The 22,864-nt window shown below is 39.4% G+C and overlaps 2 protein-coding genes across 3 annotated transcripts in view; both read left to right on the plus strand.

Moving 5' to 3' along the window:
* The window catches only part of LOC102087493 (protein HIRA), a 34,670-nt gene extending 16,706 nt beyond the window's left edge, over nt 1–17,964 (plus strand). For both annotated transcript variants that reach the window (XM_065033072.1, XM_065033073.1), the window contains exons 11-25: nt 1,384–1,489; nt 2,074–2,298; nt 3,015–3,100; nt 3,566–3,760; nt 5,170–5,340; nt 6,867–7,071; nt 7,766–7,870; nt 8,606–8,754; nt 9,080–9,241; nt 9,991–10,049; nt 11,036–11,141; nt 12,891–13,013; nt 14,200–14,363; nt 16,329–16,417; nt 16,996–17,964. In XM_065033072.1, coding sequence (XP_064889144.1) covers nt 1,384–1,489; nt 2,074–2,298; nt 3,015–3,100; nt 3,566–3,760; nt 5,170–5,340; nt 6,867–7,071; nt 7,766–7,870; nt 8,606–8,754; nt 9,080–9,241; nt 9,991–10,049; nt 11,036–11,141; nt 12,891–13,013; nt 14,200–14,363; nt 16,329–16,417; nt 16,996–17,112 — 2,062 coding nt within the window. In that variant the 3' untranslated portion in view covers nt 17,113–17,964. The remainder of the gene's footprint in view (nt 1–1,383; nt 1,490–2,073; nt 2,299–3,014; nt 3,101–3,565; nt 3,761–5,169; nt 5,341–6,866; nt 7,072–7,765; nt 7,871–8,605; nt 8,755–9,079; nt 9,242–9,990; nt 10,050–11,035; nt 11,142–12,890; nt 13,014–14,199; nt 14,364–16,328; nt 16,418–16,995) is intronic.
* A 1,466-nt stretch (nt 17,965–19,430) lies between these two features.
* PPIL2 (peptidylprolyl isomerase like 2) overlaps nt 19,431–22,864 on the plus strand; it is a 71,453-nt gene continuing 68,019 nt past the window's right edge. Inside the window, exons 1-5 of the mRNA XM_065033074.1 lie at nt 19,431–19,588; nt 19,678–19,727; nt 20,781–20,826; nt 21,743–21,805; nt 21,974–22,025. Of these exons, the coding sequence (XP_064889146.1) occupies nt 19,557–19,588; nt 19,678–19,727; nt 20,781–20,826; nt 21,743–21,805; nt 21,974–22,025 (243 nt within the window). The 5' untranslated portion in view covers nt 19,431–19,556. The remainder of the gene's footprint in view (nt 19,589–19,677; nt 19,728–20,780; nt 20,827–21,742; nt 21,806–21,973; nt 22,026–22,864) is intronic.

A 22,864-nucleotide genomic window follows, 5' to 3' on the forward strand; every position in this document is an offset into this window, starting at 1 on the left:
CTTCCTAAGTCTTGGTCATAAAAATGCAGAGTTTAATAGTTCTTTATTTACTGCAAAACTTGAATAATAAGGGAGAAATAACCATGAGACCACTCAGCAAATGGTATTAAAAAAAAATACTCTGCACCTACGAGTTAAGGGTTCTGTACAAGGAAATACTCATTTTCATGATAGACACACAGCTGATTACGTAGGTTGCTTTAATTCTAGCTCTTCCTAACAAAATTCTACCTTAATAGCTATAACAGTCTGGGTGGTTTTATGCTGTAAATTTTAAAGCTTACAGTTGTATAACTTCCTGTTTTCTGTGTGCCACGTGGATTTTGCCATGAAGCTCAGTAAAGCAACATAAAAAGTTTTCAAAACCAAAACATTTTGCTTTCATTAATAGATGAGGCCTAGAAATCCAGTAAGTGGAATATTTCATGAGAACTGCTGCTATTGTTATAGTACAATAGCTTTGAATAGTTTTGTTTTCCTGTAGTGTTTTTTTATTGCTCCATCTGCAGTTTGAACATTTTTCATGGCATACAGTCATTGGGAGTAATAGCTGGTTAACGTTTAGCAATTTCTGGGGAAATGGTTTTGTGGAATATTTGAGAGACAAAGGATCATCAGGAAGCTTGTTATTTTATATCCTGTTTACAAATTGAAATGTATGGCTAAAATGTCAATAATACAGAATGTTCCCAGAAACACGCTCCTTTCTGAAAACAGACTGAGTGAATTCAGAGAAATCTGATACTCCTATATTGTTACAGCTGTCTCGTTTCTATTTTAGAGTTTTAGACCTGGATTCATCATCATAATATCTGAACACTATTATGTTTTCATGGAGTAACTGCTTGGATCCAGAGGTCAATAGGAGCTCAGCAATTTTATCTGCTGAGCAAGCAGAACACTCTCAACAAGATTTTATCATTTTCCAACTTGGAGTAGTGCTGGTTAACCTCGTTAATACAGCCTGAAAAGCAGTGTTTCAGTTGCTCATCTACTGAAGGCCCCTTTCTTCACCCAGTTCCATTAGCACACAAGTTTTGTACATCTTTCACAGCAAATATGTTTATAATTTTCCCTCATTGTTTGTTGTCAACACTTCAGTTTATATTCTGTTTTACCCCTACAGAAAGGTTTGCATGGTGCTGATCATGCCATGGGTAGGTGTGTTGTTTGATGCCGCCTTCCTGCGCGCAGTCTCCAAAGGAATATTGGCACATGAACCCCAGCTGTCCACCACCCTGCCTCCTTGCTGGCCCACTTCTTTGTTTCCATCAGCAGTTGCTGTGATAATAAATCTTATGCTAAGATTTTCATTGAATAATTTATTGTATTGCCCCTTTGCATCAATGATTGAAACCAAAGATGGACCTTTATTTTCTTCAGGACCCTTAATGGACTCGGTATCCTGGTGTGTTCCATGGATGGATCAGTGGCGTTTTTGGACTTTTCCCAGGATGAACTTGGAGATCCACTCAGTGAGGAGGAAAAGGTACAGCAGGCACTTGGAGAATCTGTGATCATATTTAAGGCTTTTATTGATTCAAGTAAAATATCGGACTATTTATACAAGTGTGTAGTGACCACTTTCCATATTATAGAAAAATGCGTTCTTGTCTGCTTTACAAATCATTAAAAAAAGAGTAGTCAATAAATGTATTTGTCATATTGGTTTCTATTCTGGAAAGAAAGTCTATTTGGAACACATCCACTTGCTTACACATCATTATACATTTGAAGTAATTATTTGGCTGAGGAAACAAGGAGTGGGTGCTTCAAAACACTTTAAAATTACTCTTTGACTTGCATATATGCAAGTCTTTTTAAACTGATTGCTGCTGGCTGTTTTTTTCCTCTCATTGCCATTAGCAACTAAAGCTTTGAATTCCAATTATTTTACATATTGATGTAGTGCTAGCTGGAAATATAAAGAAAAAAAAGTCTGTAGTGTATAAATGATACAGAGGGCATTTGCATTTATGGATCCTGTGAGGTTTGTGTGATTCCATTACATTATGATGTCACACTGGCAGTTGTAGTCACTCTTTTTGTGTGATACGTTTCCAACGCCCACAGAGCAACATTCATCAGTCCACCTATGGAAAAAGCCTGGCAATAATGACTGAAGCTCAGTTGTCTACCACCATTATTGAGAATCCAGAGATGCTCAAGTATCAACAGAGACAACAGCAGCAGGTGGAGGAGAAAAACGCATCAATTAGGGAAACATCTGGAACTGCGTCGGCGGCTCCCAAGGTGGCAAGCATGGTCAATGGGGAGAGTCTGGAGGACATTAGGAAGGTAGGTGTTCTGGGATGGTTGCTTTATAGTGTCAAGTACTAAGCCAATAAATATCGAACTGCTTACGTTAAAACCAATTTCTGCTTCCTTGCTCGTGTTGGATGGCACCTTTAACCCATGAACAGTCCAGCTGACATTGCTGGGACTTTTTGAAAAGTTAGAATGCTTTTAAGCGGAAGTAAGATGGTACGGAAAAACGCTTGTGGATATTTCTATATGTGCTAAATTCTCAGTGTGCAGAAAGGAAGACAAAGGTAACTAATAACAGTCCAACTGTGGAACTGTGCTTCAGTTTCTCAGTAAAGGAGGTTGAAAGCATTATTTAATTATCTCCTAAACAGAGAACAACTTTTAATGAAGGATTCAGTGCACACATATGAGAATGCTTTGGACTTAACGCTCTAGCGTGGAGGAAATCAGAATTCTGTTGTACTTCGCACTCTATGAACTTCTATTTAAAAAACACCTACTATTGGTCAAAAAAGAGTTGCGGTATTAAAATAAACTTGTATTCATAAAAATGTAGATTGATTCTATTTATGCAATAGTAGCATGGTTCAAAGGCAATATGGAAAAAAATCTTTGTTAACAGATTTTTTATTAGAGGAGCTTCTTTCATCTGATACACCTCTTCTTGGCAGTTGGGAAAAGAAAGGTTTTTTTAAAAAAGCATTTCCTATTTATCAGAAATGACAATGAAATATATTTCTCAACAGAATCTCTTAAAAAAACAAGTTGAAACACGAACAGCAGATGGCCGGAGAAGGATCACACCTCTCTGCATAGCTCAGCTGGACACTGGGTACGTTTGGGAGTTGTTAAAATCCCTCTTTACCTTTTCATTTTTTTTTCTGAAGCAAACTAAGAATTCTGACTTATTTTTATCTTATGGCATCTTAAAGCACTTGCTGTAAATACCTTGTGTATACTTATGGAATATAGTTTCAACTTATGTTCTCGTAGCAATAGGATCCCAGTTCTAATAGATCAGGCTAATTCTCATTGCTTACCATTATAGATGAGTGAACAATAATGTATTGCACATTTGTACCTACATTAATACTGGCTTTGGCATCCTTTGTGTATGAGAAACAAGACTGGAAGGTTAGGTGGTGGTGGTGTATTTAGGTTGTATATGAATATCCACATGTGGAAAAGGGAAGAATGGAATAAATAGTTTAGTTAAAATTATTATTTTTCATTTATTTTTAAACATTATTTTAAAGTATTTTCAAGATGTATATTTATTGTTTGTCTTTTTGCTTAGGGATTTTTCTACAGCATTTTTCAATAGCATCCCAATATCTGGATCTCTCTCTGGCTCAATGATGTCTTCTCAAAGTAACCAGCAGCTCATGTCATTAGATTCTAACGCTGCAAATTCCCTTAATACTTCAAAGCCTTCTGTAGAGCCGACAGCAGCCAGTATAAAACCAACAGATGATGCAGCCAACAAAGATGGGTCAGTATTTGCAGTTTTGTCTTTTGCTCATATGACACTGTTTAGTTTTAAATTCTTGTTTACAATTCTGTAATCAAGCAATTATTAAAGGGGTTTCCTTAGGGCAAAACTTCCAGAATCTGACATTCCTGAAAATGTCAAGATTTTTATTAATATTTGGATGCTTTTTATAGTGATAAATCAGTAATTAATAAATCCATGTGCATAGTTCTGGAAGTGAACTTCAGTGCAGTGAGGTACACAGTTGATTGCAAATGCTCTAACAATTTGACTTGATTATGGATTTGTGGGGTTGCTATTAGTAAATAACAGGAGGTTTTCCAGCAGTGGAGGTAATGAGGCCTGTTCTCCATCAAATTCTGTCCCGTGTCCTGTAGATCTCTCTGTGAACGTGGTAATACTTCTTCCCCGTATTACAACCCCATCAGACGAGAGTGAGCACAGTGACCTTGACTTGTCAGTGCACATGTGCTGATTGGCCGGTGTGTCTTTAAAATTAATTATGGAACGACTAAATTTTACTTGCTTTTCAGTGTAAGCACTGACTGCATTTCTTCTACTCAATGTGTTTTTCTAGCATTTGTAAGAGCACAATGTCATTGGAACTTCTACCACTTCATCAAATTTAGTTGAAATTGGCAACAGATTAAAAAATGAGTGGGTAGGCTATGAGAAATGATTGACAGATTAAACTATTAAGTTTCCTTTTCTTTGGAAATTTGACTTCTAACTGCTTTTTAGTACAAACATCAGTTATCTTAGAGCCATTCTTTCATTTGATTCATTGTTTGAATGAAGTGAAAAATCTCTAAAGTAAACAGCTATTCAAATAGCAGATCCCTGGAATGCTTTAGTGTGGGGAAAACACATTCCTTTCCCTTAGAGTTATGCTTGGAAAGGCCTAATAATAAGTTTGGATACTTCAACAACAAAATCAAAACTTGGCTTGAATGTTTTCATCCCAGATTGTTTGATTGATAAACACTGGAGTATAATCTTGAAATGGAAAATATTTGGTAACCTGAACAAGGGGTAAAACTGGGTACCTTAGTCATAATTTGAAATAGTGATGCTTTCCTTTCAATACCAACTGAAAGTACAATTCCATTCCTGGGTTAAAAATACATAGCGAATTAATTGGAGTCTTTTAGTCTAGATACATCTACGGGGACGCATGAAGCTCTTAGCTCTGAGATTGATCATAAACAGCTTTTAAGAGTATGCAAAGCTTGCAAGATAACACATGAAAGGGGAAAAAGCATATCGTAGTTCATGTATGTACTTGAGTGAAAGGTTTTCAATATGGTTTCTAGCCAGTAGAATGAACACTAGCCAGTTGTTATGAGCCGCACAGGCTACCAGTACTAAGTTTCTTTCAATCCTTGTTTTCCCATCCCTTGTATTGACAGTGTAAACGCTACCTCTGCCTCAACTGCTCCTCCTGCGTCGTCTTCCTCTGTATTGACAACTCCATCCAAGATTGAACCCATGAAAGCATTTGATTCTAGATTTACAGAACGATCCAAAGCCACCTCAGGGACTGCTGTTGTAATAAATACAAATCAGACTGTTGTGGACAGGTAAGACGTAGCCTGGTGGGGGGGGATAAATAAATAAAAAGATAGTAATCTAGAGAGTTAAAATGCTGATTCTCTGTGTTGAGGATGTCATGGCACTGGCACTCTAGAAATTGTCTTGTGTCTTCCACAATTGGAAAGAAGGAGACAGCTGTGAATAGGTAAATTCTTTGGTGGTGTTATCTCTTTATACCTTTGTCTCTGACGTTTGGAATCAAGCAGACTCTTCAAAATACTGAGTTAAAACTATTGTTACAAGAGGCCGTGCGTGCCTCCATGTGTGCTACATGTGTCTGTGCTCCTTGCAAGATAAAAATAGCCAGTCTGCATCTCTGTACAAGAGTGAGATTGACTTCAAGATAAATTACCATACATGTCTGCAGATGGCCTATCATCAGAATAGCTGCAGTTGTAGTTCAGTTTTGTGCCTTGAAGGCATGCAGAGAAGATGCTTTGATTTTAAGGGGTTTTGGCTCTGGAGCTACATGATTTAAAAAAAAAAAAAAAACAAAAAACAGAAGAAAGCCTTTGGTTTTGTGACACAGTGTGTTATGGCATAAATATTCCTGCTTCACCAAAACAAATGATAGAAAAAATAGCAGTCTTGAGAAAGAAGTATGTAGTTCCCCAACTTATTGTCAGTAAAATGTGTTTTTACTAAATACCTCAGTATTTTAATGTCAAATAGTTTAACCGTATGATGCAGAAGAAAGATGTATTAAATTACTCTCATAATTGCCTCTTATGTGTCAGTAAAGTATGGATAAATGTGTATTGTTTGGCATAATTCAGATGCCAAAGAAAAAGGGTTTGGATTATGCAAGATGTTTCTAGGAAGCCAAGTGGTTGTGGAATAAGTGGCAAAGCACAGTTGTGAGTTAATAACCAGCTATTGGAGGGAATGGGAAGAATATGATTAAATGACCTATTTTAGGGTAAAATGGTTTACAAAAGAGTTCACAGGGATTTGTACTTTGTTGTCCTTAGTTGTGTTATGTTCCTGAAATGGAAAATGGAGCAGTGAGGTTACTTGCATAGTTTGCAGATGTGCACCTTACTTATAGTAGTCACAACTGCATATGATGACTTTTGGGGACAGACAACAGAATGACCGCTGAAGTTCTGCATGAGTAAGCAGAAAGCGTCATGTCCATCAGAGAGGAAAAGGTGAACCACTCTTGCATCTTACGGAGTGCTGAATTATTTGTATCGACCCAGGGAACGAGATCTGCTAAAATACAGTTGTTATTTACAGCTTTATCCAGTTGCTAACTGCTAGTTTGATTTTTATTTTTTTTTTTTGGGAGAGAATATGTCTGATCAGCTTACATACATATTTCATATTGTACTTTTGCAGAGGACTTGCCATACCTCTTCAGCTTCCTTCTCTTGCCTTTGTACATTTTGAAATACACTCACACAAGGCTAAGAATTTACCTTTTACCTACAGGAATGCAGTGTGTAGAGTATATGGCAGCTTTTGGAATCAGCTTATATAAAACATGAAATATATATATTTACTTGCTTAGGCTGAAGGATCAGAATTTAATTAAAGACAATAAGCCCAAGGATATTCTGGAGAGCAGCAGTGACAGTGAAGAGAAGATTCCAGCTGCTAAACCACTCAGCGCACCCAAACGGAAACTGGAACTTGAGGGAGAAACGGTAGAAAAGAAGAAAAAAGGGAGACCTCGAAAAGATTCCAGACTTGTACCAGTAACCTTAACTGTGCAGGTGAAATAAATAAGATTCATTGTGGCTTTTAATGTTCATTTAATAAAGTCAGTCCCATGTTGACTTGTTCCATCGAGTCAGGGAAACACAAATAGCATCAGTCTCAGAATTTGTAGGCGTACCTCTTCCTTGCCTTTAAACTTATTTTTTAACTTTAAGATTGTAAAAAGCGTATTCACATGGCGTGGCAAATGTGTCCATCCTTTATATGAATATGCAGCTACTAACTAAACGGTACCAGCACAATAAGCAGTGATAGCGTGCCAAATGACTGTCCAGAATAAAGTGAAACGCTGTCTGGATTTGGTGTTCTTTGATGGAGCGTGGCCAAGCACAAGCGAGTGACTTGGATATGATTACTTAAATGGTTATGAATTTCCTAGGAGCCATGAAGTAGTAAGTTGCTTTAGCGTTTACATCATTTTAGGATATACCAGTATTTCCATTAACTAGTCGGAGCTGGAAAAGGGAGGGATATAAAAAAAAGACTCCTAGTTTGTTTTGGCTTTTTAATTCTTAGAAGCTATATTAAAAAAATGTATTTATACAACTAATTGGAAAAATATTAATATTTTCAGTTGGCATTATTTGAAGTTTTTAAAAAATCTTTCAAATCAATCTGTATTATAGAGTATATTAGTTTTGGACTTTTAAAAATTGAATAATTTGACCACTATTGCAATTTTTTTTCCAGTCCCCAGCTACTCTGGCCTCTGAGAAGGATGCTGCCTGCATCTCTGCACCAGCATTAGCACTTAAACTGCCAACCCCAATCCCACAGAAAATGTTTACTTTGCAAGTAAGTGGACTGTAAAGGAAAAAAAGCTTAATACTTAAAAAATCCTGCTTTTTAAAATAATCTTAGACTATTCAGATCCTTTGATAAATTAATGTTTGAATACCTGACAAAAGTTGATGGCAAATCAGCTAAAAACTGGACACTTCTGAACTAGCTAAACTTCAAGAGGAATACCTCTGGTTCATCAGTCCCTCCTCCTGGTTAACCAAAGTGTGAGGTAAATATAAGTGTCTCAGATGGGAGTAACTGCTGCATTATTATTACAGTTGTGTTGGTAGGACACTGCTGAAATAAAATAAAGGGTGTTTTCTGAGAGCTCTCTGGAGGTGCTCTACATCTAAAGAAACTGGCAAATAGTATTACTTTAGCTATTTGTGAAATAATTTTTCTGCGTGTTTAGGCTGTGGTGGCCTGGTTCTAATTGTGAGATTGTAGGGAGACTGGGCACATCCAGACTTGATCTGGTGCCCTTAATTAGGAAGCACAGACTAACACAACCTTTCTTTATTCTTATACTTCAAATACAAAGAAATTATTTGTGTTCTAGCCAAGACTGATTTTCAGAGGTCTGCTTCTTTTGAAGTACCACAGTATATTTTGAAGCCACTTTCAACAGAGAATACTATACTTAAATCCATTCTTAAAGATGGTGTTGTTTTGGATCTAATAGTAGTTGCTGGTTTTCTGAGTAGTTCTCTTCCTCTTCCAAAATGCATTTCATTTTTTATATTTCAGATAAGTTCAGATCCATCAATGTATCTTGAAGTGGAGAATGAAATTACTGTGCTGGGAGGCTCAAAGTTGAGCAGGTTAAAGTGTAATCGAGAGGGAAAAGAATGGGAGACGGTCCTCACCAGTCGGATTCTCACTGCAGCGGGAAGCTGGTAAGGGCGTGTTTTTGGAGAAGGAGGATCCCAAAGGCCAGAAAACATTTCTAAGGGTACAAAAGTACACAGTACAGAAAGTTAATTAGACCCAAACCTGCATATTTACAAATAAGTAGGGGCTCTAAAGGTATTTTTTTCTACTTATTTGGAAAAGTTGATTGACTGAATGAGTTCTCTTAGGGATTTTAGTGATTCTTTGTGGTTGGCTCAAGATGTCCTATTTCTCTTCCAGTTGTATGATAACCTAAGAAGTCAGTCTGGTTTGTGCTACTTGCATTTGACAAAATGTAAATGTTCTGTATTATTTTTTTTTTTTCCCTAGTGAGATTGTATGTGTGGCCTGTGAGAAACGAACATTGTCAGTATTTTCAGCTTGTGGTCGTCGCCTTCTTCCTCCTATAGTATTGAATACACCCATTTCCACCCTCCATTGCACAGGTTCTTACATCATGGCTCTCACCACTGCTGCTACGCTCTCTGTTTGGTAAGTACCAGGTTTGGCTGCAGCAGCTGGTGGGCTGATTTTTTTATAAGTAACTCCGGTTGTGTTAATGCGTTGCTGTTGAAACTGGGGTTTAAACCACATCAGGTGTGAACACAAGTCCACTTTTGGATATAATATGAAGAGTTAACTAGGCAGGACTTGAATCTTGTTTCTTCTCTGTTCTAGGATAGTCCATAATACTGAATTTGATTTTAGAAGGAAGATAAAGGATCAGCCTCCATAGGATAGACTTGGCATGCAGAGATGGAATGGATTGAGGGTGGGAAAAGGAGAAATATGGGTGCTTCCAGCTTCCATCATACTTAGCCAATAAAGGACACGAGTTTCAGAGTTAGAAGTACTCTAACAGCCTTTGAGACACCAAGATAAAAACTGCAGTAGCTTGTTTACAGTTGTTGTATTTATTTAATCTAATGTCTCATGCAAGTCAGAGCTCCTAAAGGAGTTATTTGGATCCTTAGTGTTTGCTTAGCTGTAATGAGGTTTCCTGATGAAGAGCCATTAAAGTTGTTCTCTGCTATTGATTTCTGTCTTGCCTTAAGGGGTTTGAGTTCGCCAAAATAATTTTGTCGAAGCCATGAAGAAAATGTCAAAACAAAAAAATAGCAAACATCCAAACTCTCAGACAACCCCCGCTTTGCATGAATATTAAAGAAGTGCATTTTCAAATGGTTTTTGGAGCTTTCAGTTGTTTGTAAAGTGCAGACTTGTCCTTTTGTCTTTTTCAGGGATGTTCACAAGCGAACAGTCATTGTTAGAGACGAGTCTTTGCAAACAATATTTTCAGGTAATGAAAAAGGTCATTTAGTTACCAACCTTTGAGCCCACCCATACTGTGTAATGCTATTTATGAATATGCTTTAATTCTATGAAAACTGAAAAGCCTAAACAGTTTTCTTTTGTTATTGTGTAATAAATGGAAGTCACTTGCAGCGTTGAAATACTGTAGAAATAATTTAAGATGAGAAAATTGGCAAGTAACAGAATTGTACAAGACTCTGTAGCTTACTATATTCCGGCTTCCTTCTGAATGTGAAAATTCAGTGTTGTGAAGATTACAAAATAAATATTTGATGTAGATCTGCTATTACGACAATTTCTCTGTGTGTGCCTTGCATGTTTATTATCTTAACAATAAATAAAAACTGATTATCTTCCAATTCACTATTTCAAAATTTTCAGTTTCTCTACCTGCCAATATCTAGCACAAAACATATCAAAAAAGCAGTGTCTCAGAGCACACTGGCTTCTATTTTAGCTTTAGTCCATACAGTGCTAATCAAAACTACCTAGAGAAGTAGTTGTACTAGCAGTTTGCAAATGTCTTCATTAGAAGTTACATGCACAAACCCTGGGCCTGGGAAATGAGAAACTCCAGCTATCCCACTTAGGCTATGTTCTTAGAGAACACACTTTCCAGAGTATGCAGGTTTTTAGGATTTTAACTTAATGGAAAAAAGATAATGGCCTCTTGGGTTACAGAAGACATGGCAGAATTGCTGAAAATTGCCACTAGATATGGAGAACATTTCCAGTTAAGCCAATGTTCTGTATAAATTGCACTGCCAAGACTGATAATATATTTTGCAAAAGAGTAATTTTAATGCTGCTGCGCTGAGCCCGGTGTTTACTGTCATTATCTTGTGTCGTGACCTTCCTATCAGTGCTTGAGAGTAAAATTGCTACGACTGATAATGGTGGATAGCACTTCTTACAATTACGGATGTTACGCAAGATTCCGAAATAAATACTTAGGTCTGATTTGACTTGCAGGAAGTGATGCAACTGTCTCTCAGATCTTGCTGACTCAGCATGGGATACCTGTAATGAGCATGTCCGATGGAAAGGCATACTGTTTTAGTCCTTCTCTTTCTACATGGTAAGTTAGATATTCTTTTGCACTTTTACAACTTAGCTCAAGTGTTGTGTATTCTGATTTACTGTTTCACTACATGTTTTGAAGGTTAGTCTGAGTAGGATCACACGCCAGGCTTAGTTTTACTTTGGTTCACTATTGTGTGTCTCAGCTTTTTTTATTCTAAACATAAAAAATCATAGAATATAATAAAGTTAAACTATGGCTTACTTTATCACTCTTTCCTACATGGTGCATACTGTTAATTATTAATGTACACCTACATGTACTTCCACTGATGTACATCAGTTGAATCTGCCAAGCAGTTGGCAGTTATTAAAAATAAACTAGCCTTACCATTAATTTTTTATGTAAAAGAATGGAAAAGTTCAGGAAAACTTGTCAAAACAGCTTTCAGAGTTTCATTGGGAGTTTAGACATGTTAGAGTTATTCTGCTCAGTTTCCAGGGAAAATAAGGCTTATGCACTCCAGCCCCGAACACGTGTGTGCCTGACTCTGTCAGTCCCTGTCATTCCGTAATATTTGTTTTGATCTCCCAAGCAGTCAAATTTGAAGACACCTCTGTGTCTCCAAGATACAAAGTTTGATGAAGATAGTAAGTCACATGAGGAGGGGAGAAATTGTAACTCAGAGAATTCCCATGGAAGAGTCGTTACTGATGTCCTAAACACAAGGAAAGGCTACACAGAGTCTGTGTCTTATCAGATAAGCTTTCCCCATGGAGTCTCTTATTTCTGTCAAGGCATAAGTTCCCATTAAAAAAATTCTGTGGTTAATTTATTTACAGTATCTTTCCAAAACAAATTCTTTGTTGCCTTTTTAAGAGGAAAAAAACATGTTGCAGTCTTAATATGTGTGGTACTTAGTGTAATGAGCATGCTTGATGAAAGGACTTATTGTTTTAAGTACTCCTTAGAATAATTGCTATTAGTCAACTACTTGATGTTAATCCTTTGGAAAAGAAAAGACACCTTATTTGTTCTTTAGATAAACAGAAATTTTCTCAGTCAACAAAGAGCAGAGGACAGGCGCTCAGCCATAATTTTGAATTTACTGTCATTTCTTGGTTTGTACCACAGCATTGGAAATATATAAAAGAACAATCCCTTTAGTCATCATATAATTTTAGACATGATAAAGCAGTAAAGGGTATTTAAAATATTTGTGCCATTTTACCTCTGAGCTGTCTGGAGATCTAAACTTAGCGTTGGGTTGAGCCACTGATGCCCTTGGCATCTCAAACCAGTGAAAATGATATCCTTGATAAGGGGTGGGAATGCAGCTGGAACTATCAGCCCCCTCCCTATGCAGGAAGAGCTGCAATGTATGGGAAAGGCTGTCAACATATGTGATCTGTGAGGACTTGTCTGGTGGGTGGGGGGACCCGACATGAGGAAAAATCCAGTTCTTAATAAGAAAGTCATTACCTGTGTTCATTCCAGTCTTCACTCTGGGGCAACTTCTTATTAGATGTAACATAAGTAGAAAGCTCATTTCCTTCAAAACCGATGCTAAATTATGTTATACAATTAATGTTGGGGGTGGGAGGAACATTTCTGTGACAGGACAAGCAGAATTTGGACACAGAGTGGGAACAATTGGCATCGGTGGGATTCCTGAGCACCTCGGTGATGAGTTTTTTGCTATCTGTGAAATATGAGTCGAGCTTTTAGGAAGAACAGACCCGGATCCCCTGATGTCACTGCCTGCTCTCCTTAAACCTGATTTTGGTTTGTTTGCTTTTTTTGCAGGAATCTTGTTTCTGACAAACAGGACTCTCTAGCACAATGTGCAGACTTCAGGAATAGTTTACCATCCCAAGAAGCCATGCAGTGTTCGGGGCCCTTAGCTGTAATTCAGGGACGAACATCTAAGTACGCACTTAATTGCTTCATTTGATCAGCATGTTTGTCTTCTTTTTCCTATTATTTATTCATGTGCTTGAATCGTAAAATGTTTATGGGAATGACAGTTATCAGTAGCTCATACAGTGGGTTTTTTTTAAAACCTGTGCAGATTTATAGTTTATCTTAATGTTATTTTGAGATTGTTTGGGGAATAGGAAAGCATGCTCTAAACTTAATTTTAAGGCTGCTCTTTACTGGGTACGTAAAATATTTGTCCGTTCTGTACGTGTAATACTGTGATTACCTAAACTGCACATTTTAATTTTTAGTTTACCAGCTTTGGAGTAGGCCTACAAATTTTGAGTAGTTCAGTTGTCCTCAAGGGATCTGTTTAATCAAGTCTTTTAGAAAGATGAGTGATTAGTCATCTAATGCATATGTTTAACATCTGAAAATATCAGGGAATTGTGTGAGCTGGAGCAGACTCCTGTAGGTAATTTAATAGCCCATCCTCACCTGGATTTGAATTACATTTCCCAGGCAGAATTCTCTGCTATTTGTGTCCCTCACACCTGTGTTTGATTTGGGTGGGTTTTTTAAGGAGAAAAACTGTATAGAGCTGTATGATTTTTTTGGTTTTGCTGTTCTCTTGGGAAAGAAAGGGGAATTAATTGAGAAATACATTTGAAATCCAAACAAACAACACTGAGAGAGAAAATACCAAACTGAAGAATTAGCATTTTTCTCAGAAAGGAAGTGATTTGTTAGTTTTTTTCCAATTAGCTTTCTTATGACAATGCATATATTTAAAAGAAATCCTTAAAATGCTTCAGGCTAACTTTATCTTGTCTTTGTTTTGTGTCTTTCACCTGTGAGGGGCAAAGGAAGGTAAAGGCAGTCATCTTAATTTCCTGTAAACATTCAGGAGCACATGGTCACTGAAAAGTGCATGTTTTAAAAGAAAGGGCAGATGAAAGGAAGAGAAAAGGAACAGGAGCAGAAAACCCTCCATGGACCTTGATACTTGTAAATGGTCCAGTGATGGAGAAGGCAGTTTGCCATCAAGTGCTGCCTTTGTCGTTAAAAGCTTGAGCTCTGGAAGCACTGTGTGCCTCTAAAAGATAACTGTAGAATATCTTATATTAGAAAAACGTATTCCTTAAACGAGTATCTGATTTGTGGCTGGCATGTTAATTGTTCTTTGGTCTCGTAGTTCAGGAAGGCAAGCTGCAAGATTGTTCTCCATGCCTCATTTAGTGCAACAAGAAACAACGCTTGCATACCTGGAGAGCCAGATAGCAGCAGCACTTACGTTACAGTCCAGTCACGAATATCGCCACTGGCTCCTTATCTATGCACGGTACCTGGTTAATGAAGGTGAGACCTGCCATGCTGTGCTAACTCTGTGCAGCTCTGACGGGTTTTTAAGAAACGCTCTCTTCATGTCATGTCTCTGTACAACTGCACTTAACGTTCTTCTTTTAGCACTTGGCTTCTTGACTTGGTGTTTACTTAAAAGCAAAACTGCTGAAGCGCTTTTACCTCCTATAGTGCTCAGTACTCAGACACTCAGACTGTGAACAGATTGTGGTCTGGGGAAACAGTGCCATCTGTGGACCTCGATATCAGGAACTGCACTGTAGAGAGGTCCTGTGTCTGTCAGGCATATCGTACGTATTGTCTGGCAGCAGCTACAGGTGTTCCAGGGCAATCAGCAACACCATGTAAAATAGGTGACATTCCTCAGCCAGCTGACTATCGCTGCCTGATGCGAAAAGGAAGAGTTGCTCACTCTGACACTGTCCCAGAGCACGTAAAACCGCAAAGAATCTGCCTGTGCTACTTGCACTTTATACTTTTTTTACATTCTCTAATTTCAACAGCCTGTATTGGTGAGCTGCATAGGTTAAATTCTATGAGGGAAGAAACCTACAAGAAAGGTTGCTTGTGTATTTTATATTTGAATATATATAATCTATGCAATCACATTAAATAAGGTTAACCAAATGACTTCATGCTTCTTGGATTCTAAAGATCTCTGTATCTTTGCTTGTCTGCATTCCAAATTTAGTAGTTCCCATTATATTAATTCAGCCTTATTCCTCACCATGCACAATCATTTTACTCAGAGGGAAGCAAAACGGTTTGTGTTAGGCCACCTATTAGGTGTTGGCAGAAGGAAAATTGAGCTCATCAATTCTTGCCTTTTGACCCCGACTTGATTTAACAAGAGAGCTTGATGAACTGCTCATGATTCCCTCTGTCCTCCCTAAGTTGAAATGAAAATGTTCATAATGGGTCATATGTTAAAGAGACGGTTCTACTTTTAAAAGTCTTCGCTAATTGACAACCTCTCGATTGTGTGGGGGCGTTTCACGTTGCACTGCGCAGGTGTCACTGTGTCTGTACACTGGGTGTCACTGCAAACTCTGCTTTGCCATACGTGTGTTACTGTTTCACTCGTTTTCTAGCTCTGCTACATTTTGAAAATGGCACATCTTATTGTTGACCCTTTATTCCTATGATGATTTCAACATTTAATGAATTCAAAGCCATTAACATATTCAATCTATTATACTGACAAGTTACTCTGAGATGGATTGCTTTGTTACTTGCAAGGGAATTCCCTGCTCTGATTTTGGGTGGGTAAAGCTGCCCTCCAACCTGGGTGCACTTTTATTATTTCTTTTTTAAACTGTCGTGTGTATTAATTTTATCCCTTTTAATTTTGTTGCAAGCTCTTTCAGTAAGGGTTTCAGACATCTCTTCTAGTTTAGTAGTATTGTAATGTTTCTGAAGGATGTCTGATTCTTGTTTGGTTTTTTTCCCACTGCTGACTTGATTTTTTTTAAATTCATATATTGCCATTAAATGCAAGCTAACAACTTTTCTCCTTCACTGCTTTTCATCTTGTAGCTTTCCAGCTCTTGTGATATCTCTTCTATGTTAGTTCTCTGGCTGCTGAAGTGTCAGTTTGCCAGTGGGTTTGGTTTTGGTTTTAAGCTGATATCTTTATGTGGGAGGAACAGTGACGTTGAGATCATGGCAGCTAAAAACAAACTGGAGTAACTACTTCAGCTTTTCTCCCTATTGTACAGCATCTTTAGTAGTGCTTTTGGGTTCAAGAACTTAAAATAAACCCTTTTGTAACTCTAGAATAAATCTTGTGCAAATCAGCTTCTCTTTCCAAAGATTTGCTGTTAGAAGAATGATAAACTTTTTCAGAAATAAACGTGTTTGGCTTTATTTTGTTATACTTTTAACTCTTTCCTGAATGTTGTCAGTTACATTGTGGGGTGGTTTATGTTTATGAATGTGACTTTGGTTTCTGATAATATTCAGGGTTTGAATATCGTTTGCGAGAATTATGCAAGGATTTACTGGGTCCAGTCCATTACTCAGCTGGAAGTCAGTGGGAATCAACAGTTATGGTAAGTCCTGATAATAGTTTAACGAAGAACAAGGAAGAATTTCCCATGAAAAATTACAGAACATGGACAATAGAACTTAAAATATGGTTCAACTTAGTGGCAAAAAAGCAGTGACAAATTATTTTTGCTGACCCTGTAACCCTTTCCATACTCCGCTCTAATCTTGTAAGCAGGCTTCCTCCCATGGTGCTTGTATTTATTTAATGTGAAACCATAAACAAAGGCTTATTGCCACAGTCTCAGCTCTGGTGCTGCCGTGAGTATCACACCGATGGAGCAGAGTTGCGTGTTTGGGTCTCCACACTGTTCAGATGGCAACTTTGAAATAGTGACATGCCACCGAAATGTCTTCCTTTCTCAGAGCCTGGAGTCTGTAAGTGCAGAGGCTGCACCGGGTTCATAGGTATATAAATGTAAAGAGAGTTTTTATTCTTGGAGTCGTGTAACCAGAGTAAGAACATAAAATACACATGTCTTTCCAGGCAGGAAAAGGCATGAATCTTAAATAGCTCTATGAAATATATTTATGATATCAGGCAATACATTCTGAGCGTGCTTTTGTGGTTTTTTTTGTGCAGGGTTTACGAAAGAGAGAACTATTGAAAGAGCTTCTTCCTGTTATTGGACAGAACCTCCGATTCCAGAGGCTTTTCACAGAATATCAAGAGCAGCTAGACATCTTGAGAGACAAGTAGCATTCCCCCAGATTTTCCCTGCGGGGCCTGGTCCGAGAGAAACTGCTGAACAGCATTAACCAGAGACAGAAGAGGAGCGAGAACCCGGTCAGTGGGGACATTCCTGAAGAGAGCAGAGTCAGGAGGGTCCCAGAGCTTCAGGAGTGACCTGCTTTAGTTTTTAAAGAAGCTCGCAAGTGGATTCGTGAAAATGAGTGGATGAGCTCGACCGTTTCCCAAGTGAAACTTCCCCATCGAAGCTGTGGCCTCTGTTTCTGTGGAAAGTCGTGGATCTGTACTTCAGGGGGGGTCCTTTTGGATCTGGATCTCATTTTAATATCAAAACTAGCTGAGAACTGTTTGTGGGGTTTCTTGGATGTCCTGTGAAAAGCACAGTACTTCAGAGTACACTGAACAGCATATTTAACCCTGTTTAGGGTTTTTTGCCTGAGGATTTATTGAGGCTCAACACTAAATTAGATGAATGAGCCACGTAAAAAGAAATTTCATAAATATTAAGGTATTATGCAGCCAATAGACTCTTTCCTGTGAATATAATAATAATAATAAGAGGCTGTTCTAACACATGGACTATTTTTGTACTAGAATTTGCTAACTTGTAATATGGAATTTTATTTGGCCAATAATCAGGCTATCTCTACAAAGTCATCTTGTAGGAAATTTAACTCTAATTACAAAAGCTATGTTTCAAAATAATTCTACCAAATTAACATGTCATCTTCTGGTTTTTAATTTTTAAATGTTTGTAAAAGGCATTTTGGGGGGAGGGGGTGGGATACAATGGGGTGACTCTTTTTGTAAGTACAAAAATAAATGAACATTGCATTGGTTTAAAAAAACAAAAAGCAAAAACATGGTCTTGAATTATTACAGAGGGCACAGGCACCTCCGGAAATGTCAACGCAGACTGAATCATGTTAAAATGTCTAGAAATAAATAATACCAACTGGGTGATCTTTCCTCTGAAAGTTACATGGTTGTCTGGATCCTAGAGGGAAGGATCTTTAAGGCAATAAACCCCCTCATTTGGAGGGTTTTGTTGCCTCCTGCATTCACCCAACAGACACAGGATTACTTTCGTTTTTCTATGGCAATCTCATGTGTACCAGATGGGGAAAGTGAAGGTGGTAAGAAGAGCTACACAAGCTCCCCTGACCCATAGTCCAAAAAGGTAAATTGTACTATGACGAAGATTCACGTGCTGTTGCCAGTTAGTCTACGCTCATGGGAACTGGCATCATCTTCTTCATAAAGCAGAATCATAGAACCATAGAATGTTTGGCTTGGGAGGGACTAACCTCCTGCAGCGAGCAGGGACATCTGTGATCAGAGCAGATTGTGCTCATCTTGCACACGTGTATGCAGGTAAACAACCCGCTGAAATGATTAAAATGGGAGATAGACACCGTGTTCTGGGGAAAAGGTGGGTCTGGTCCAGAGCCTGGTGCAGTCTGTGGCAGTCTGGCTATCAGCTCCCGTGGATTTTGACTCTCGACGGTTCTGTGTAGGCAGCTGCCAGGATGGTGGTTTAACGAGGAAAGAACAAACGAGCATGTGTAGTTTTGGAGACATTTGATAAGTGAAAGCTGTGAGGCAGGTGGCTCTTTCCTCCTGCAGAAGGCAAGATGTTTGGATTCTGGCCATCCTCTGTTCAGCCTTGTGCTGTTTGTACCAGTCTGTAATGAATGCTGCTTAATAGGATTTAAATGCTGAAATACTTTTTATGAAGACCTGTCTCCACATTAGACACTATATAGGTTTTTGTACTCATTTTTTCTTGGAAAGTTCTGTCACTGCCATTCACCCAACGCACACAGGATTGTTTGTTTTTTTTCCTATGGCAATCTCACATGTAAATTCCACGCAACAAAGTTTATTTAAATGAAGATGGATGTTTTTCTTAAATTGGATATTTTAGCATTTTCTGCTTATATTTAGTATCTTTTTTTTTTCAGATGCAGGCTCTGAAAACTGTTTAAGGCTGTGTTACATTATCAAAGGAAGCCTGCAGCAAACCCAAAGAGGAACACTTTCAGCGTGAAAGTGGAAGCAGGCTCTTTTGGGCTCTTTTGAACAACCGAGCTTTTATTAATTAATGGTTTGGATGGAAAAGTGAGGCAGGTCCCAGGGAGGATTAGACGTTCTCTCTACATCGTGGCTCAAAACACCCGTCAAAACTCCCTCAGGGCGTCCCTGCCCTGGCGCCGGTGAGGGAGGATCCAGTAAGAGCTCCAGCAAAAACTGAACTAAACCCGGGTTTAGCGGGCGCGCAGCTCGCAGGCGTCTGGCCCCGGAACGCCGCTCGCCGCCCGTGTTTCCGCGCCGGGGCCTTTCGCCGCCGCACTCGCACCGGAAGGAGCCGCGGCCGCAGGAGTCCGGGTGCGGGCGGCTCGGCGGAGCCGGAGGAGCCGCGTTCCCGGGGGTCCCCGGGCCGAGCCGCCGCCATGGGGAAGAGGCAGCACCAGAAGGACAAGATGTGAGCGGGGGAGGGCGGGGCGGGGGGGCTGCGGCCCTGGTGAGTGACCCCCGTGAGTGACCCCGTGTCTCACCCCCGTGTCTCGGCAGGTACATCACGTGCGCGGAGTACACGCAGTTCTACGGGGGCAAGAAAGCAGGTAAGGGGCGGGGGTGAGGGGTGAACCCCGAGTCCAGTGGGGTGACCACACTGGGGTGCGGGGGGGTCTGGGCTCCCCCCGAACTGGCCTCTGACCCCCTGGGCTCTGCAGCTGCGGGTCACAGAATCCCAGAATGTCAGGGGTTGGAAGGGACCTGGAAAGCTCATCCAGTGCAATCCCCCCATGGAGCAGGAACACCCAGATGAGGTTACACAGGAAGGTGTCCAGGCGGGTTGGAATGTCTGCAGAGAAGGAGACTCCACAACCCCCCTGGGCAGCCTGGGCCAGGCTCTGCCACCCTCACTGAGAAGTTTCTTATCAAATTTAAGTGGAACCTTTTGTGTTCCAGTTTGAACCCATTACCCCTTGTCCTATCATTGGTTGTCACCGAGAAGAGCCTGGCTCCATCCTTCTGACACTCATCCTTTATATATCTGTAAACATTAATGAGGTCACCCCTCAGTCTCCTCTTGTCCAGCTCCAGAGCCCCAGCTCCCTCAGCCTTTCCTCACACGGGAGATGCTCCACTCCCTTCAGCATCTTTGTTGCCCTGCGCTGAACCCTCTCCAGCAGTTCCCTGTCCTGCTGGAACTGAAAGTCCTAAAACCAGCCCTGCGGATCCTCCTGAGACCGGCAGAAATTGGGGTTTAACTCCCAGAGGAGCTGTCCCCTCATTCACTGTGTGCTTGGAGGCAGTTAAACTGTTCATCATCAAGTTTAAACTTGGTGCTGTAGGCCTGCCAGAACTCTGGTTTGTTGTTGTTGTTGTTGTTGGATTTTGTGGCTGTTATTATTGTTGTTTTTTTTCATTGTTTCATTTTGTGTGTTGTTTTTTTTTTCTGACTGTATAATTTCACTTGAGGAGTTACTTGTGCTCTGCAGGACAAGTCTGATTTTAGTTACAGTTTTGCAAGTTTTAGTGCATTTCACTTTGTCATCAGTAAGTTGCCACCATGTATGTAGCAAAATGTAACTTTCAAGTGTTTCTTTGTTACCTAAAATACGATATATTTATTAAAATCAAGGTTTGCTTTGTGTTTTTCCCATAAACAGACCTTCCACGAACTAATTTCAGGCGTTTATCATTTGATCACTGCAGGTAAGACAGGAAATTTACATTATCATTATTAAACGACACATCCATCCATCAGGTGGTTGACATTGAACTGTTACTGAAGCCGTGTTCTTCCGAGGTTGTTACTTTCATTGACCTGTGCCTGCTGTGATAGTAATGCAGCAAGAAAAAAATACAAGAAGCAAAACAATATATGGACCTTCTGTTATTGGTGTCTGCAGAGGTTGAATCTGATGGCTAAAAGAACACACAAGTGAAAAAATAATTCAGAACAATTATCGGGTACATTCTGGTCTTTCAAATCTGTGTAATTGGGACTCGAATCTACTTTCCCATCAAATCTACTGCCCCATTTCTGTAGCCAGAACATGCTTCATCAATCATTTGCTCTCTGAGGCAGTGATCAGATAGATCGAAGCAATATTTATGCTCATTTTGGGGGTTTAGTGTTTCCTGCTTGAAGTTCTAGAGTGAAAGAGGGAATTTAGTAGAGGTGGGTTAGAAATCCTGTAAATCAAATAGTTCAAGAAGTTACCATCCATATCTACAAACTACTGCTACTCGGGTGAGAGCTGGGTGGGTTATGGCAGAACCTCTGCAGGGGATGCTGAATGTTTCAGCACAAAGAAGTGACCGTTTCTACTTGAACCGTCTTTTGTGCTGTTGGGGCCCGATATGGCAATGGGAGCTGGCTGGAGAGCACTAGAGCATCTGCCTCTCTGGCTGTGAGTGCCGACAGCTACGAGTTACTGAACTGCACCAGTTTCTTTCATGAATTTTGTGTTAACCTAATTTCTGTGGAATCAGGTAGTGGGTTTTGGCAGCCACTCAGTATTTTCATTGGCTTTAATTTGTAAATGAATCAGCAAAACGTTATTTGCTTCTGTCATCGCAAATTCCAACTGATTTTGCTAAACAGAATGTGTACTTTTCCTTCTAGTTTGTCTCTGCAGCCATTTGAATACCCAGTTTGCACACCAGATGGGACAGTCTTTGACATACTGTAAGTTACTCTCTTTACTTAGCTTTACTTTTGTCTTGCCAAACAGCTTGATTACAGCTGTGTAATCATCATTTGGCCTTAGCAAGTTGACAAAAATACTCCTGCCCATCAAAAAATAATAGAGGTTTTTGATGGGACTTGTCTCATTGCTTATCCTTTCTCTTTTAGGAGCATTGTTCCTTGGATAAAGAAATATGGAACCAATCCCATCACAGGAGAAGTAAGTAATGATGGGTATATTCACATGATACCTTTGCTTTCCTTAAGTTCAGTTTCCTATTTAATGTGTGGGAGAAAAAATGCCTTAATGAAAGCAAAAGAAGTTGAATGAGAGTGCCATTTTGAAGTATGATATTTGTGAGATCGACTTTGCTGAAATTAGTGTACAGATTTATTAGGGATCTCTCTATAGTGCTGAAAAAAAGGGGACTTCTAGATTTGAGACCTGGTATCCCCTCGGTGTCATCCTGCTGATGATCTTTTGAGGTAGAAAACAATCAGCCTTGGACTGCGTGTATGGAAGAAAGAAGAAAGTGTGTTTTGCTTTTCTTTGCACCGGATTGCCAATAGTGTGGCAGAGGAAATGTGCAGTTCATTTATATAGAATCCCAGGGTATCTTGCCTTCTTCACAGATGCGGCATAATTAAAATCTGTATAAATGGAAATATGAGCTCGTTTGTTACTGCTGGTGACACCCAGAGAGCTGGTGAAGGCTCCGTGCTGCTGCCTCATGTAAGCAGAGTTCCAGTCTGTACAGGGCAAGGTGCTGGCAACCTCGCCTTCCCCTCTGTGACTGAGCTTGCAATGATGTTTCCTAACCAAAGGGATATTTGGCTTTATGCAGATTGAAGAGATTAATAGATTATATGAATGGTAAGCTTAAACTGCAAACTCTTTTGGGTTATCTTGATGATATATTTCAGAAAGCTTCTGACCTGTCTCTGTCATGATAGTTCACTGCGGGTCTGGGATTTTGGACAATGATCAGTGCCTTAGTGGTTTTTTTCCTCCCTTTTTTGCATAAATGATATTTATGAAAGGATTACTTTATGTAGTAA

The sequence above is a fragment of the Columba livia genome, chromosome 17, assembly GCF_036013475.1.
Source record: "Columba livia isolate bColLiv1 breed racing homer chromosome 17, bColLiv1.pat.W.v2, whole genome shotgun sequence".
NCBI lineage: Eukaryota > Metazoa > Chordata > Aves > Columbiformes > Columbidae > Columba > Columba livia.